Raw genomic sequence first — 15,694 nt, forward strand, 5'->3', positions numbered from 1 at the left:
CGAAATTTTTGAGGATTAAATTCGAACTTCTACGAAACACTTGGGATTTTAAATATTCATGGAAATGTAAGACTGGTTATTAGAATTAATTTTGTGTTTAATAAACTTAAGGCTATTGAACCTTATGATACGTGAAACCTATGAAATGGAATTAGGAATGCCAAGAACTTGTGGCCGATTGTGGAATTTTCGGAATTAAGAATAAATTGGATAATTTTTGAGGAAATTAAAAATTAATGTTGCAATTCTAAAGCATTTGGAGACTAATTTAGCAATAAGAGAGAAATGAATGGTTTAAACGATAGGAATTGCCAGTGATTTAGGCTTGAAGGATATTTAGAACCTTTAGACATTTGAGTTATAATGTTATAAGGAATGATAAGCAAGGACATTGTAGGATAAATCAACATTGGGTTTGAAAGGTTAAGCGCTAGTGAATTAATGCTGTGGCAAGTTAAGAATTTAAAGTGATGAAAATTTAAAATAAAGCTGATCAATTAGTTAAGTTATAAGATTAGACAATAAGTTAACTTATTTTTGGGAACTCAAGTTTGATGTGTCGTAAGCTTTAATCATGATATTAACAGTTAAAATTATACCTTTGATGGAATTTAATTTTTCTAGAAAGTTGGGTATGATTCATGGTTAGGTTATTTGATAGACGCGTGTAAGAGGTGAGGTAGACACCTAGTCTTGAGGAATTTTTGAAAGCCATTAAGAAACTTAGAATTAAGTAGATTTGTGTATTGGAATTGTGTTATCCAAAACTATTAGGGTTGCGTAAGTTTGAATTTCAAATTTATGAGATATGTGTTCATATGGAAATTTTGGGTGAAATAACAACAAAAAGAAATTAGTGGTGTTCAGCATAGATTACCAATGAACAAATATTAAGATTTTTACTGAGTAAAAAATCTAAAATCGTGATATGGGGATTCTAGAACTCTAGAGGCTATAAGCGAATTTGATTTATTAGAGTTAATCTAAAGCTACCATGTGATAACTTATTAAGTTTTATACGCTAGAATCAATGAAGCATTAAGAATGCGATATTCGTTCAATGAGGAAAGTTCAAGGGTCTTAGGCCTCAACTATATTATAATTGGGAAAGAAATAGTTTAAGCATGTAATTGATACTAGAATGGTTTTATTATTAAGGTAGAAGATCGATATTGTCTATCTTGGGTTTTATGGATTAACGTTACTTGAATTTAAGATTTGCAACAATTTAATAATTGGGATACACTTGTAAATAGTTAAGTTGCCTAAGGTTGGTGCCGTAAGATAAAGATTCGATTCAAGAATCTTAGCCAAATATTACTATGAGGTTGAGATAAAGTTTAACATTTAAGCGTATTCACGAGGATAGGAGTTGATCTGTAAATATTAGTGCTAAGGTTTCCTAAGTTGAACTGCATAAATGCTAATGTAATAGGACACTGGACATTATGGGTATAGTATATAAAAAATAAGGTGAAATAAATTTGGACATCCATTTCTAGTATGATGAATTACGAGAAAGTCAAAAATTTGAGGACATAGAAAATAGAACTAAGTCACCATAATTTGATTTAAGTTGCGCTCCACAAACAAGGATTTTGGTAGGCCAATTTAATTAGGATTGAGGAGATAGATGTAAGGACAACTTAACACTTATTTTATCAGAATAGCGCAGCGGAAGTGTGGATTATTGGGATATTAGAATTAAGAGTCTAAACTTTTTGATTATCAAATATAAGCGAATTTCGGGGACGAAATTCAATTTAAGGGGGTAGATTGTAACTTTCCGAAAATTTGATGGTCCACGTAAACCACATGCATACAAGTTATTAAATTTTTTTGTTATTTTATTAAATTTTTTTAAAGCTTTAAATGCATGTTTATTTCGTTAATTGTGTTTTAACACATTGTTTATTTAAAGTTCATGCAATCTAGGATTTTTATTTAAATTATGGATTTAAATTATTTTATGCATTCTATGCATAATTAATGCATGATAGGATTTAATTCATGAAATTTTAAAAGTTCACGCATTAGGGTTTCTAGGTGCATTTCACGTTTGAACGAGGATCGGAGACCGGAGAATTTTCAGGAAAATTATTTTTATTACACGAATTATTTTTATAAATTAATTTAAAGCGTTTTTAAGTGTATTTTTCGAAAATGAGATTTTATTGGGTATTTTTACCCGCATGACTTTATTTTCAACAGTATGCAAACTTTATCGATTCGGGAGACTTTTTAAGGGTTCGGCTAATATTTTCAAAATATTTTCAACACGAAATAATTTTTGGGATTGGGTTTGGGCTTAATGGGCCTACTTTTGAGTTTATAGGGCTTAATTATCTTTTTAATCTTTAATTAAACAATTTAGGCCCATTAACTAATATTTTATCTATATAATTAACCCTTAAACACCATTTACCCTAAACCTAAACTTTGTACCAGCCGACACCCCATCATAGCACCATCTCCCTCTCGTTTTCATCAATTATAGCTAGAGGCCCCATCGATTTTCCACTTGTTCTTGCAAAGAATTTCCTCCGGCTTCCATCTCGGGTCCCTCGCGTGTGTGCATCATTCAAGGCATGCTTTGTATCCCCTTTGCTGTATCATTCACGTATATATATACTTGATGTGTGAAACTATTCGATCGGTCCTTGAACAGGAAGAATTCTTTTCGGTTTTTCATCTTTGCCATGCATTTCTCTAATTGCTACTCACGATTTCTGTTATGTGGTGCAAGGGGCTGTTGTATGAGGCTGTCAAGATTCTGTACAGAGCGGGAGTGTGAGGCGTAGGCGCTGGAATGGGAAGTGATCGGGTTTGGTTGGAAGCGTTAAGGGTTGCGCAGATCGGGAGGTTAGTGCAGGGGTTCGTTCCTTCTTTCTGCCACGCCAGCTGAGCGAGGGCCTTCTCCAGCCCTGGACCAGACCCTCGTGGGTCTGAGTCAGGGTCTGGAATGGCTCGAGCCACGCTGGAAAGGAGGGAACAAACAACCGAGCAAGGGCGAGATGGGTTAGCCGCGGTAGGAGATCCTTGGTGATTCACAGTTCTTAGAGGTTAGCGGCTTGCATGGGGCCTGGGGCGTGGGTCTGGTAGGTCCATTAGGGTCTTGTCTTGGTCCCTACTAGGTTGGGTTGTGGCTGGTGCGAGCTGGTGCGAGCAGGGAAGCGCTAAGATGCGATGGGGTCATTCCGGGTTTGGAGTAGGGAAGTTGCGATTTTTCAGCAAGTTTCCAGCAACTGTTAGAGGTTTGTCTCGTGAGTTTAGGGGCTGGAATTGCTGGGGTTTAGGACTCTTAAGTGCCTAGTAGGTGTGGTAAAAAGTTGAGAAATTTTGGTTTAATTTCGAGTCGATTCGGGTTAAAACTGGGACCCCGGTCCAAGTCTTAAAATGAATCGGTTAAGTTCTGATTTTGACTCGGGTATTACGTCTATGAATACTTTTAAATATGTATTGGGATATTGTAAGGAGTTTGGTAAGCTTCGGGTCAATTTTAGAGGTCCAGGGATGAAACGATAATTTTTGGGTTGACAGGGGCAAAATGGTCATTTTGCATCTGGGGTGAGGTTTTGGTTCTGGCAGTGCCCTGAGCACAAATTTATGATATTTTAAATGTTTATGCATCATGTTTAAAATTTTTACGCAATTATGATAAATACGGTGCATGCTTGGTTTAAATGAAAAAATTATGTATATGCATGCTTTTATTTAAGTGATGAAAATGATGACACGTTTGAAAGAAGTGAATATGTTGTGACTAACACGATGACATGTAAGGCCCAGGCTCAGTGGGCGGGTAATGCCGTCGCTGATGACCCTCGCCGCCGGGTACCGCGGTTACACGTAGATGGATCCATCGACTGACATGATGACATGATGATACGAAAGTCATAGCTAATGAACGGAATTCAAATTAAGATTTTAACACGTATATGCTGATACGATGATACATGCTATTACCATGTTTTGACAGGTCACAGTTACGCATACGATATGATAACATGATGAGACATGTTTTGACGCGTTACCATTTTACACGACACACTTATGTTCATGTTTTTAAGCTCATGAAATGTATGTTGATTATGTTATTTTTCACTGCTGTGTGCTACGTATATGTACTTGTTATTACTGGTATAGGTGTATTGAGTCTTTAGACTCACTAGGCGTGTGTGATGCAGGTGAGCATTTTGAGCAGGAGACAGGAGGTGCTGAACTCTGAGTAGGCAGTCTTGGTGAGGTGACATAACCCGAGGACCGCGCGTTTTTCCGCATTTTGAGTGATGGTTTTTGGAGAGGAGTTAAACATTTTATTTACGTAGAGTATTTTCATGATTTTTACTCATTTACGTTTACGTCGATTTTGGTTATTTTTAACTGTGATATTTTCATTGATAAATAAATATGATCATTTTAAATGTTAATTTTTAAAATGAGAGCTCAAAAAAAAAAATAGTTCCGCATTTTAAAACGAGTAGACGTTTCAATTTATTTTCCTGCTAAGGCATCGCCTAGCAAAGGAGTCAGAGGGTGACGATGTGAAATTTAAATTTTCCTGCTAAGGCATCGCCTAGCAGAGGAGCAGAGTTTGGGAGAAATTAAGTTTTTCTTGCTAAGACGTCGCCTAGTAGAGGAGCAGAGTTTGGGAGAAATTAAGTTTTTCTTGCTAAGACGTCGCCTAGTAGAGGAGCAGAGTGGAGGAGGAGAATTAAATAAAAAATTTCCTGCTAAGGCATTGCCTAGTAGAGGAGCAAAGTTGGGGAGGAGAAAATATTTTGTTTTCCTACTAAGGTATCACCTAGTAGAGGAGCAGAGTTTGGGAGGAGAAAAATTTATTTGGTTTGTCGATAACGAAAGATGTTTGCCGCTGCGAAAATTACGGCAGTTTGGGGGCAACGCCCTCAAAAGCTATTCAGGAACCAAGGGCTGCGAGCGAAGGGAGAGTGCGAGGCGATGTGCTAGGCGAGAGTGAGAGCTGGCAGTGTTACGAGCGTGGAGCGGCGTGGGGCGAGCTGATGTTGGGCGAGCGTGGAGCGGCGCTGGGGCGAGGCTAGGCGAGGTGGGTGCTGGGCGAGCTGGCGTTGGGCGAGCATGGAGCAGCGCTGGGCGAGCGTGGAGCAGCGCTGGGGCGAGCTGGCGTTGGGCGAGCATGGAGCAGCGCTGGGCGAGCCTCGGGCGAGCATGGTGCTGGGCGAGCCTCGGGCGAGCGTGGCAGGGGCGCTGGGCGAGCCTCGGGCGAGCGTGGCAGGGGCGCTGGGCGAGCGTGGAGCAGCGCTGTAGCGAGCCGGAGTTGGACGAGCGTGGAGCAGCGCTGGGCGAGCCTGGGGCGAGCGCGGCGCTGGGCGAGCCTCGGGCGAGCGTAGCAGGGGCGCTGGGCGAGCGTGGCAAGGGCGAGGGGCGAGTGTGACGGAGGCTCGGGCGAGCGCTGCGTGGGCGCTACTAGCGTGTCGGGGCGGGGATAGGTGAGGAAGGGCGAGAGCTCGTGGGGAGAGGCTTTGCTAGCCGTGGAGCTAGGTAGGGGCGAGATGCTGTCATGCGAGGACGTGCGGCTACAAGCGAGTTGGCGAGGCGTGCAAGGCGGCGGGTATTGCGCAAGGGGCACGCAACAGTTGAGGAGAGAATGGGCGTAGGTGAGGAGGGATATGCTAGATGGAAAATCCGGACCAGATCTTTTCCTTCAGAACATGATTATGATTTGATTTGTTTTCAAACTTATGGAGACTACTGTGAGTAGTAGGGGAAAACTGCACAACTCGCATATTGCAAACCAAGGACAATGCAACTAATCGAACTTCGAACCTATGATTCAGTTCGACTCGGAAAGGGGAGACTGGTGATATCCATGGGCCCACTAGGCCCAGATCACATGTGGGGCCCCCTAGCCCATCTCCAACCAAGATGGAAAGCCCATCAGGGCCCAGGTATTCCCCTATAATATCAGGTTTGAGTTTCACATTCATGGATTCAAAATATTATTTTTAGCAGCACCCTTAGCTGCTCCCCTCATATATCCCCAGTCACTGACTTGAGCGTCGGAGGGGCTACGCCAGGACACCCTCCTGGCCCATCCTAACGGTCTTCTTCGTGATTTCAGGCTCATGACCATTTCAAAATCCTGCGTCTGTACTAGTGACGCTTGCCGAAATCGGACCCTAAATTTCCCGTAAGTATCATATATATTTTTATTAAATACTATATTATGATATTAAAGTTAATTACTCTAAACTTTTTACTCACTGTAAGATATATAGTATAGTATAGCATAGACAGTATTGGTTTTATCAAGAGAAAAATTAAATACTAAAATTTGTTGTTTAGATGACGGAGTATTCAATTAGAGTTATTCCATTCGTCATAAATTTACTTCGAATTCTCAGAATTATTATTTCGTTCATGTATATGTAATAAGCACAAAACTTCTTACAAGTCAAATTTGTTAGAAAAATCTCCAACCTGACCTGATCCGTGAAAAATTATTACTTTTTATGTCAAAGTTAAAGTACTATTTAATTATATGTATGGTTTGGGTCGACCCGTCTCACATATATATACCCGTGAAATCGTCTCACAAAAGAACTAATTTTTAATAAGTTCTCGGCATTTCGACTCCATTTACATTCGTTCCAGTTAGTACATAAATCAAGTGCACAAGCTCTCAATATATCTTCCAATGTTTGGATGGTCCTTTCATGTTGACCGTCTGTCTGAAGATGAGAGTTATAGTGCAAAGTGTCACATTCGTGCTCATTTCTCATAGAAAGATTTTTCAGTATTTGATGAGAACCTTGGATTTCTGTCAGACAATAATGCTAACTCACACGCCTTATATTTTTAATATGTTTTCCATATATAGGGTTACTAGTTTTTCGAGACTGTATTTCATGCGTACATGCAGGAAATGGGCATATTTAGTTAACCTATCCACTGTCACCCATTTTGCATGTGGCCTTGGCGGTCTCTGGGTAACCCAACCATGAAGTCCATCAGTATGAGCTCCAACTTCCATTCCGGAATATTTAGCTGTTGCAAGAGTCCTTCGAGATGTTGATACTCTGCTTTGACATATTGGCATTCTAGACATCATGCGATAAACTCTGCCACATCTTTCTTCATATCATTCCACCCAAAAACTTGTTTCAAATCCTTGTATATTTTGATACTTCTAGGATGGACTGAAAATTTTGACTTGTTTGCTTCTAACATCACTTCCCTCCATAGATTGTTGATTTCACATAGTCGTCGTCTCTTCATCCAAAGAACCATGTCTTCCACAATGAAAAATTCGGGGGCCTTCCCATCCGTAACTTGATTTCTCAATTTTTCCATACTAGGGTCCATGTTTTCATCTCGATCATTTCCTTTAAGCACGATTGTGCTATTAAAGAAGCTAGAATAATTTTTCTTTTATTCTTTCTACTCAAAATTTTCTGCCACTTAGTTGGATTTTACAAGGTGGTAGTTGATGATCATATCATAATCCTTTAAGAGTTTCATCCATCTCATTTGTCTCATATTTAGCTCCTTCGTGTAAACAAAAAATTTAGACTTGTTATCAGTGAAAACTTTTCACTTTGCTCTGTAGAGGTAGTATCTCCAAATCTTGAGTGGAAAGACAACTGCTACAATCTCGAGGTCGTGTGTAGGGTTATTTTGTTCATATGTTTTAGTTGTATTGATGCATATGCAATTACCCATCCTTCTTGCATGAGCATGCATCCCCCCCCCCCCCCCCCCCCCCCCCCCCCCCCCCCGCCCCTCGAAGGTATAACCAATATTGGGGTTAATGTTAGCTTTTGTTTCCATGTCTCAAAACTATTCTCACGTTCTTTACTCCAATCTAATTCAGAATTCTTCTGAGTGAGTTTAGTGAGAGGTATAGTTAGGGAAAAATCCCCTCAACGAATTTTCGGTAATATCCTACTAGACCTAAGAAGCTTCAAACCTTAGTTACAGTCATCGGTGTTGGACATTTTAAGATTCCTTCTAACTATTTTGGGTCCACGGACACGCTACCCTCGGATATGATAAGATCAAGAAGGAACACTCTAAGCCAAAATTCACATTTCTTGATTGCATCTTAGCATGGTTCAGCCCTTCCCAAGCCGCGCCTTCCCGAACCCTCACCAAACGCCAAGGAAAGTTCTAGCTGCCTAGAAAAACAATCGGCCCTCTCCTATACCATACACCCTTAAACCTCCAGCACCGTGGCACCTCATCTTACAGCCTACACACCTCTTAGAAACTCTGAAAAATTGGCAGCCCCTTGCAACAAATCAATAAAACGTGAGTACGCAACGTAAAGGTGAAATTTTCGTGACAAAACTTGAACAAAATGTAACCACACGTTATATCAAAGAATGGACATGCATTTACATATATTTCAGCAATACTATGGCGTGAATGAGGAGAAAAACAAAATACAAGTGTGCCTTGATGTGTAGATGCTCAAAAGCTCGAAGAAACGCGCGTCGGGGAAGCACTGGAGAAACGGGGAGGTAGCTTGTTCGAAAGGAAATGGAGAAAACCGATGGGGCTGGTGGCTGCTGCTATTTTTCATGGGAAGCTGCGGGTGTAGAGGGAAGGGGTTGGCCACTATAGTTTTATTTAGGTTTAGGGTTGATTAGGGTGTAATTAAATAGAAAAAACAAACCACTAATGGGCCTTTAACTATATTTTAAAAGGTTAAAAAAAGGGTCTTTAGCCTAATAAGCTTAAAAATAAATCTATCAAGCCCTAACACAGTCTCGAAAAATATTTCGTTTAGGTACGTTTTTGAAAATATCGCCCGAGCCCTAAAAAGTCCTCTGAATCGTTAAAATTTGCGTACCGGCTAAAAATACAACTCGGCGAGTAAAAATAAGCATCACGGCCCATTTTCGAAAAACACCCTTAAAAACCCTTCATATTAATTAATTAAATTAATCATGTGATAAAAAACATTTTCCTGATAATCCCCAGTCTCCGTTATTCGTTCGAGCGCGAAATGCATCTAGAAACCCTAATGCGTAAACTTTTAAAATTATCGTATAATAAGTCCTAACCATGCAATAATTATGCATAAAAATAAATAAATACATGATTTAAATAAAACCCTATATTGCATACATTCAGGTTACGTAATTTAAATTTCCTGAACCTTACACAGAGACCTATGAACTCCCTCGTCAGGCGGCTCCTGACATCAGGTGGGAACTACTTGCCATAGAATATCTCCTTGAACCTGTCCCAGATGATGGTAGCCAAGTCCACTATATTAGCGTCTCTCCCCCACCATAGGGATGCATCATCCCTTGACATATATATGGCGCACCTGACCCGGTCTCCATCTCTCATCTGTAGATACTCATGGTGCAGCTCCAGCGATCGAATCCATCCCTCTGCCAAGAATGGATCAGTGGTACCCCCGAACTCCTTCGGGTTGAGCCGTCTAAACTGCTCATAAACATCGGCATGTGGTCGATGTGCCTGCTGCGCTTGCTCCATAAGCCTAGCTATCCACTCCAGTACTCGGGTAGTTGCATCTCCTAGTGGCGGTGGTGGCGGAGGGCCTCTGCCGCCTCCAGGAATCTCATCCTGACGATCTGTACTAGGAGCGCGTCTGGAAGGCATGATATCTGAATATAGTCCAAATATAAACGTAACTCATCATGCAATTTAATCTAGTTTTTCAAAATAATAAGTCCATCATAAAAGCAGCTAAACATGCACTGTAAATAATCATAAAATGTATATCATATAATCATGCAGGTGATAGCAGTAACATATTTAAAACATTTAAAGCTTACAAACTTGATGCTTGAAGACTGAGCTGCAGAAGTTGACAGTGGCGCAACACTATACAGGACCCTTGCTTTGATACCAAATGAAACGTTTTCTTATTTTAAAATTCTACTGAACTTTTTTTAAATAAACATTTAACTCTTTTGCATACATTCAACCCTACTGAAAATAAGTCATTTCAAAATAATCGTAAATTTTCTTGACAACTAAAAATACTGCAGTTTAAAATTGCCGACACGGCCATAATATGTGTACATAAAAATAACTCAAGTAAATATCCTGATGATCATCACCGTGACAAAATCAACGTATCAAAATGTTCATAGTCCACTCAAAGTCATAAAAACGTGATGTGCGGAAAGGTGTGGTCCTCGGGTCGTGTCCGCATATCCAGCCCTGCCTACTCAGAATTCAGTACCTCCTGTCCCCTCATCGACATGCTCACCAGCATTATTCACACCTAGTGAGTCTAAAGACTCAACACACTTGTACTGGGATAACAAATACAATTACCTATCATTCAACAGTGAAAAATACCGTATTCAACATAAATTTCATGATCGTAGAAAATCATATACACAATCATACTATCAAATCATAATAATAATCATAGCACATATCATCATATCAACATATACGTGTTCATTTACTTAAATTGAATTTCGTTCGTCAGTTGTGACCTTCGTATTATCATGTCAGTTGATGGATCCATATACGTGTAACCGCGGTACCCGATGGCGGGGACATCAGCGACAGCATTATCCGCCCACTGAGCCTTGGCCTTACATATCATCGTACTAACGTATTCGTATTAGTCACAACCAACTCCCTTCCTTCAAAAACATGTCATCATATTCATCACTTAACAAAACATGCATATACATAAACTTTTCTTAAAATCAAGCATGCAACGTAATTTTCATAATTACATAAAAATCATATACATGATGCATAAAAATTTAAAAACATAATAAATTTGTGCTCAGGGCGCTGCCAGGACTAAAACTCACCCTGGATGTAAAATGATCATTTTGCCTCTAGAAACCCAAAATGACCGTTTTACCCCTGGATCTCTAAATTTCGACTTGAAGTTTACCAAACTCCTTAAAACATCCTGATATATATAAAAAAGTATTTATTAGACGTAAACTCGAGCCCGATTCAAAACTAACTGATTTGTATTAAAACTTGGACCGGGTCCTAGTTTTAACCCGAATCGACCCGAAACCGAGTTTTCCCAAACTTTTAACATATCTAAAACACACATTAACAGCCCCTAATCCATCAAAACCAGACCCCTTAAACCTTCGAACAGCCCCTGAAATGCTGCTGGAGATTTCGGCAACTCCCGAATCGAAACCCTAGGTGCAACTCTCGGCCCTAGCTCGATCTCCGCCCCTACCAGACCCGAACCAGACCACCTAGGACTCAGACCAACCCCTACTGGACCCAGCTGACCGTGACTTGCTGCCCCATGCAGCCCACCTGACACACGCACTCCCTAGCTCCACCCGAAGCACACCCGAGCCAACACCAACGCCCCTCGCTCAAGCGGCCTCTAACCTAGTCCTAGACAGGTTCGAGCCACTCTAGGCCACGGTTCAGACCCACCAGGGTCTGGTCCTGGGGCTAGGGTTAAACCTTGCGCAGCCGGCGCCCTACAACCCTCCAAGCTAGCTTCGACGAGAATAACCCCGAGGCATACACACGGCCCTCAACCAAACCTGGACTCCTCACTCGACTCCAGCCTATTTTCTCTTAAACCTTGACATGATTCAGCCCCCTGGCAACAGCAACCAAAAGCTCCTTGTACCAACACATGAAAAACGTGAGTTTGGAACATGTAAATGCAATTTTCGTGTCAAAACTTGAACAAAAACATAACCACATGTTAGATCAAATGATGAACATGCATTTACATATATTTCAGCAAACAATGGCGTGAATGAGGAGAAAAACGAAATACAAGCGTTCCTTGATGTGTAGATGCTCAAAAACTCGAAGGAACGCGCGTCGGTGAAGCACCGGAGAAGCGGGGAGAAGGCTTGTTTGAAGAGTAATGGAGGACCGAAATTTTTCACCACGATGCTGCTGAAACTCGAGAGAAGGTGGTGAGACTAAAGGGGGTGGGTGGCCAAATGCTTAGGTTTAGGGTTAGGATTAGTTTATGGTATATTTAATTGTAAACATTGCATTAATGGGCCGAAAATAAAGATTAAGGGATAACAAAAAGGTGTTGGGCCCATTAAACACTAAATCAACCCAACAAGCCCAAAAAAGCCCCCGAAAAATATTTCGTTTTGGGACGTTTTTAAATTATCGTCCGAGCCCTCAAAAGTCTTTAGTTACTCGTCCAAGCGCGAAATGCATATATAAACCCTAAGGCGTGAACTTTTAAAATTATCGTGAAATTAATCTTAGCCATACAATAATTATGCATTAAATACATAAAAATAAATAAACACGTGATTTAAATAAAACCATAGATTGCATGCATTCAGTTTACGTAAATTTAAATTTCCTGGACCTTACAATTCTTATATAAAACATCTTCGAGTAAGCAACTAGGGAAGCGGATTAGACCAACACATACTCATATAAGTCCGAGATCCCAGCCTAGACCGGGCTGAGTAAGAAGACTAAGATAATACCCTCACATCTTGACTACGGCCCGAGCATCTCAAGACAAGAATCGACTCTGGCCCACAAGTATTAACCCCCATACCGAGAAATCATTAGTATATAAATCAACGCACGTATGGGCGACGGGTATGAATTGTTAGTCGTAACAATATCAAAGGACAAGGCGTGGGTAGCTGTCTTATAATGATAGTTGACCGAACACCTGAAAACCAAGTCATTATAAATTTTCCTTCAATAAATATTCAAGTTTGCTCGAATATTAAAAAAAATTCTCTTAATATTTTTTACAAGCACTCACTATATACTCTCTATATTGCACTTTTCCTCTACGTGCGTATTTGACTGACTTGAGCGACAGAATGGCTAAGCCAGAAAATCTTATGACGCCCCAATAACGATTTTTGCTTTCTAAGTGTGCATAAAACTCATCCCAAGATCCCTCTACCCGGTTTCCAGCATTACCAAGAAAGGAACATAACCCGACAACGTCATCAACTACATTTTTATTATTTTAAGTATCCATAATCGTAACGTGGAAAAAAACACAAAAATTTTATACAAGACCCTTTGTGTTTCGGTTGGATTTGTTGTAGCATCAAAAGATTTAGGAATATAGCCGTTGATCTTGCAAAATAATAATAAAGGTCATGGATCAAAATAAATATTTGACTGACAAGAAAACAATAGAACTTCAAGAGGAGAATTATTTTACCAACACCTCCACAGAAAATAAGCTCTGAGAAGGCCAAGATTTAAGTGTCATTCATGCGTGATAGAAACCAAAGTAAAACGCAAGAACTGCAAACCAAACTTCAAGCATCAATGCAAAAGCATTCCAAAGTACTATATCGATTAGCTACAACAAGTCCGCTACTCAGCGCCCAGAACTTCAATCTCAAACACCAAAACCGAGTTAGGCTGAATACCCCATGCTGGAAAACCATTTGCACCATAGGCATAGTCAGGAGAGCACTGAAGATTATGAAACACAACGGATCAACAACAGCCCCCTATCAGAAATTTTGCTAGAATGTTTTGCAGGAGAAAGAATATATCTATACATGAACATATAAATTCAGCAGTATACATGAACTCATCCATGGTATCATAAATAAACACAAAATCCAACGATGACTCGAGCATTGTAGTTTTTATCCACAAAGTCCAAGAATTTAACTTAATAAGGATATATTAAGGAGGCAAGAATCATAGGTACGTAAAACATGTCATACTTCAAGCAGATAACAAGGAAACTCTACGAAAAAGTTCTTCCAAAAGTTCTGCTGCAAGAAGCTGCTCAAATGTGTGAGAAGAGGGATAATTTTTTTTTTCTCTAATGGCAACATCAAATGCTATATTACGCGGTATACATTCAGGCTCAGCAAGTAGAAGTCACCTATTTTTTCTATTAGACAATTCCAAGAAGTTAATGTTAAGGAAAACACAGGAAAATATTGGCATATTACCCGCAATCGGGCAACTTCTCCCACTTGCATTCCCAACACCCCTTCATCCCATCCTGCATAAGAATCAGTGAGCAATCTGATTACAAAACATTATATTTTCTTGATCTTATACAATTAGTGAGTGTGACCTGACCAAAGAACAGTCACATTTAAGAGCACGTCCCAACAGATGGCAGATACTGCTTTAGCATCAAGTTTAGGCATCAAACAATTCCGTGCATCCTAAATGGAGTAACAAATCACATTTTTTTTTCTGCTATGTAAAATCAAATGGTCATCACATATTTGAACCCAAGTAATGAATGCTCAATCAAGGAAGTTCTTCCAGCCTCCAGGTATAGGCAGACTGAAGGATTTCAAAGTCCTTCATTTTAATCCACAATTTTGAAAATCCTTCATTTTAATCCACAATTTTGAAACCTATAACTATTTTTTACCCTTTAAAAAGCTGCAGCTGCGAAGGGTTTGGCAATGGGCAACCCCAACCTATATAAGGAAACTCGGGCCATCAAATACATGTATGCTTCATAGTTCAGTTATATTTCTAATTTAAACAACACAATACAAGACTCCTTTTTAAAAATCTGTGAATTCTTTTAGAATCTAATGTTTTGCCACCAAAAATACATTAAGTGGCCCGCAAATGCAATAAACCACTTACGCCACCTACACCTTCAAACCAAACCGTTAAATCCTATACAGATCGTATTTTCAGAACAAACTCTAAAGAAAACTAAAACCAAGCCAATAATTCCTCAACCCTTTCCTTCACCAAACCAGAACAAATCTCCGTCTCAATTCCTGTCTCTCACTTCTAACCAAATCAAGTCACAAGATGGTAAACAATTATACAAATCATCCATTAAATAGACAAATACAAATAGAAGATTTAAAAAAATAAAACTAAACACAAGTAAAAGAAATACCTTTAATCACTTTGCCTTGACCAATTTGGAAAGAGAACGGCGTCTGGCCCGGATCCTTTGTGCTATAATCCAAAACATATAATTCAGACCCAAAATCCAACATCTCTCCCCTTTTTTCGGAATCATTCGAAGAAAAAAAAACCAATAAAAAGCGATTTACCTCCAGAACTTTTTGGAAAGGTCGCCATTTTTACCAAAACCGGTGCAGTGAACGGTAACCTTCTGACCGGAGACGGGCTTCGAACCGGACCCGTTTCTGAGAATTTCCTTCTCAACTCCCATTGACCTAATTGGAAGAGCTAGCATGTAATTGGAAGCACTTATGTTTCCTAGGTTTTGAGCTGCTTGATTTGGGAGTTGCCAGTAATCTGTAAGAAGCTCTCGACGGTTAAATCGCCCAAAAACCCCTGTAAAATTTGAAATCACACGAAAATCTCGTGTGTGTGTGATTATCTCCAATTTCCTTATGTTTTTTTTTGGTTTTAAAATTTTTAAAAAATTAAGCTTTTGCCAAAACTTTGATTTTCATTCTATTTTAAAGTTGTGAAAAATTTTGACAGCATATATTTAATCATATGATACATAAATTACTTATATCTTTTGGTTTTTAATAACTCATTACATATTCACGTCCTTCGAACATCTCATACCACATAATAAACAATATGTTTGATTAAAAAGCAAAAACAATTGCGACCAAAATATGTTGAACGTTCTAGTGTGTGTTGTTTTATCAATTTACTTTATTAAGCAGAGGCGTAACCAGAAAATTTTGAATTGGTGGCTCAAATTTGTTTTGAAATATATTTATGGATAATTTAGATTACTTCCTAATTTATCATCTTTTTTATGACCAAAAAAAAAATAAAATAA

The 15,694-nt window shown here is 39.4% G+C and overlaps 1 protein-coding gene across 1 annotated transcript; it reads right to left on the reverse strand.

Moving 5' to 3' along the window:
• Positions 1 to 13,113: 13,113 nt before the first annotated feature.
• On the reverse strand, positions 13,114 to 15,211 carry LOC142542625 (peptidyl-prolyl cis-trans isomerase FKBP12-like). The gene is made up of 4 exons (XM_075649361.1): positions 14,982 to 15,211; positions 14,822 to 14,883; positions 13,896 to 13,948; positions 13,114 to 13,401 (listed from the first exon to the last, which is right to left on the reverse strand). Exons 1-4 carry the CDS (start codon positions 15,125 to 15,127, stop codon positions 13,300 to 13,302), a joined length of 363 nt encoding a protein of 120 aa, XP_075505476.1. The 5' UTR covers positions 15,128 to 15,211; the 3' UTR covers positions 13,114 to 13,299.
• Positions 15,212 to 15,694: the final 483 nt, after the last annotated feature.

The sequence above is a fragment of the Primulina tabacum genome, chromosome 1, assembly GCF_025594145.1.
Source record: "Primulina tabacum isolate GXHZ01 chromosome 1, ASM2559414v2, whole genome shotgun sequence".
NCBI classification, from domain to species: Eukaryota; Viridiplantae; Streptophyta; class Magnoliopsida; order Lamiales; family Gesneriaceae; genus Primulina; species Primulina tabacum.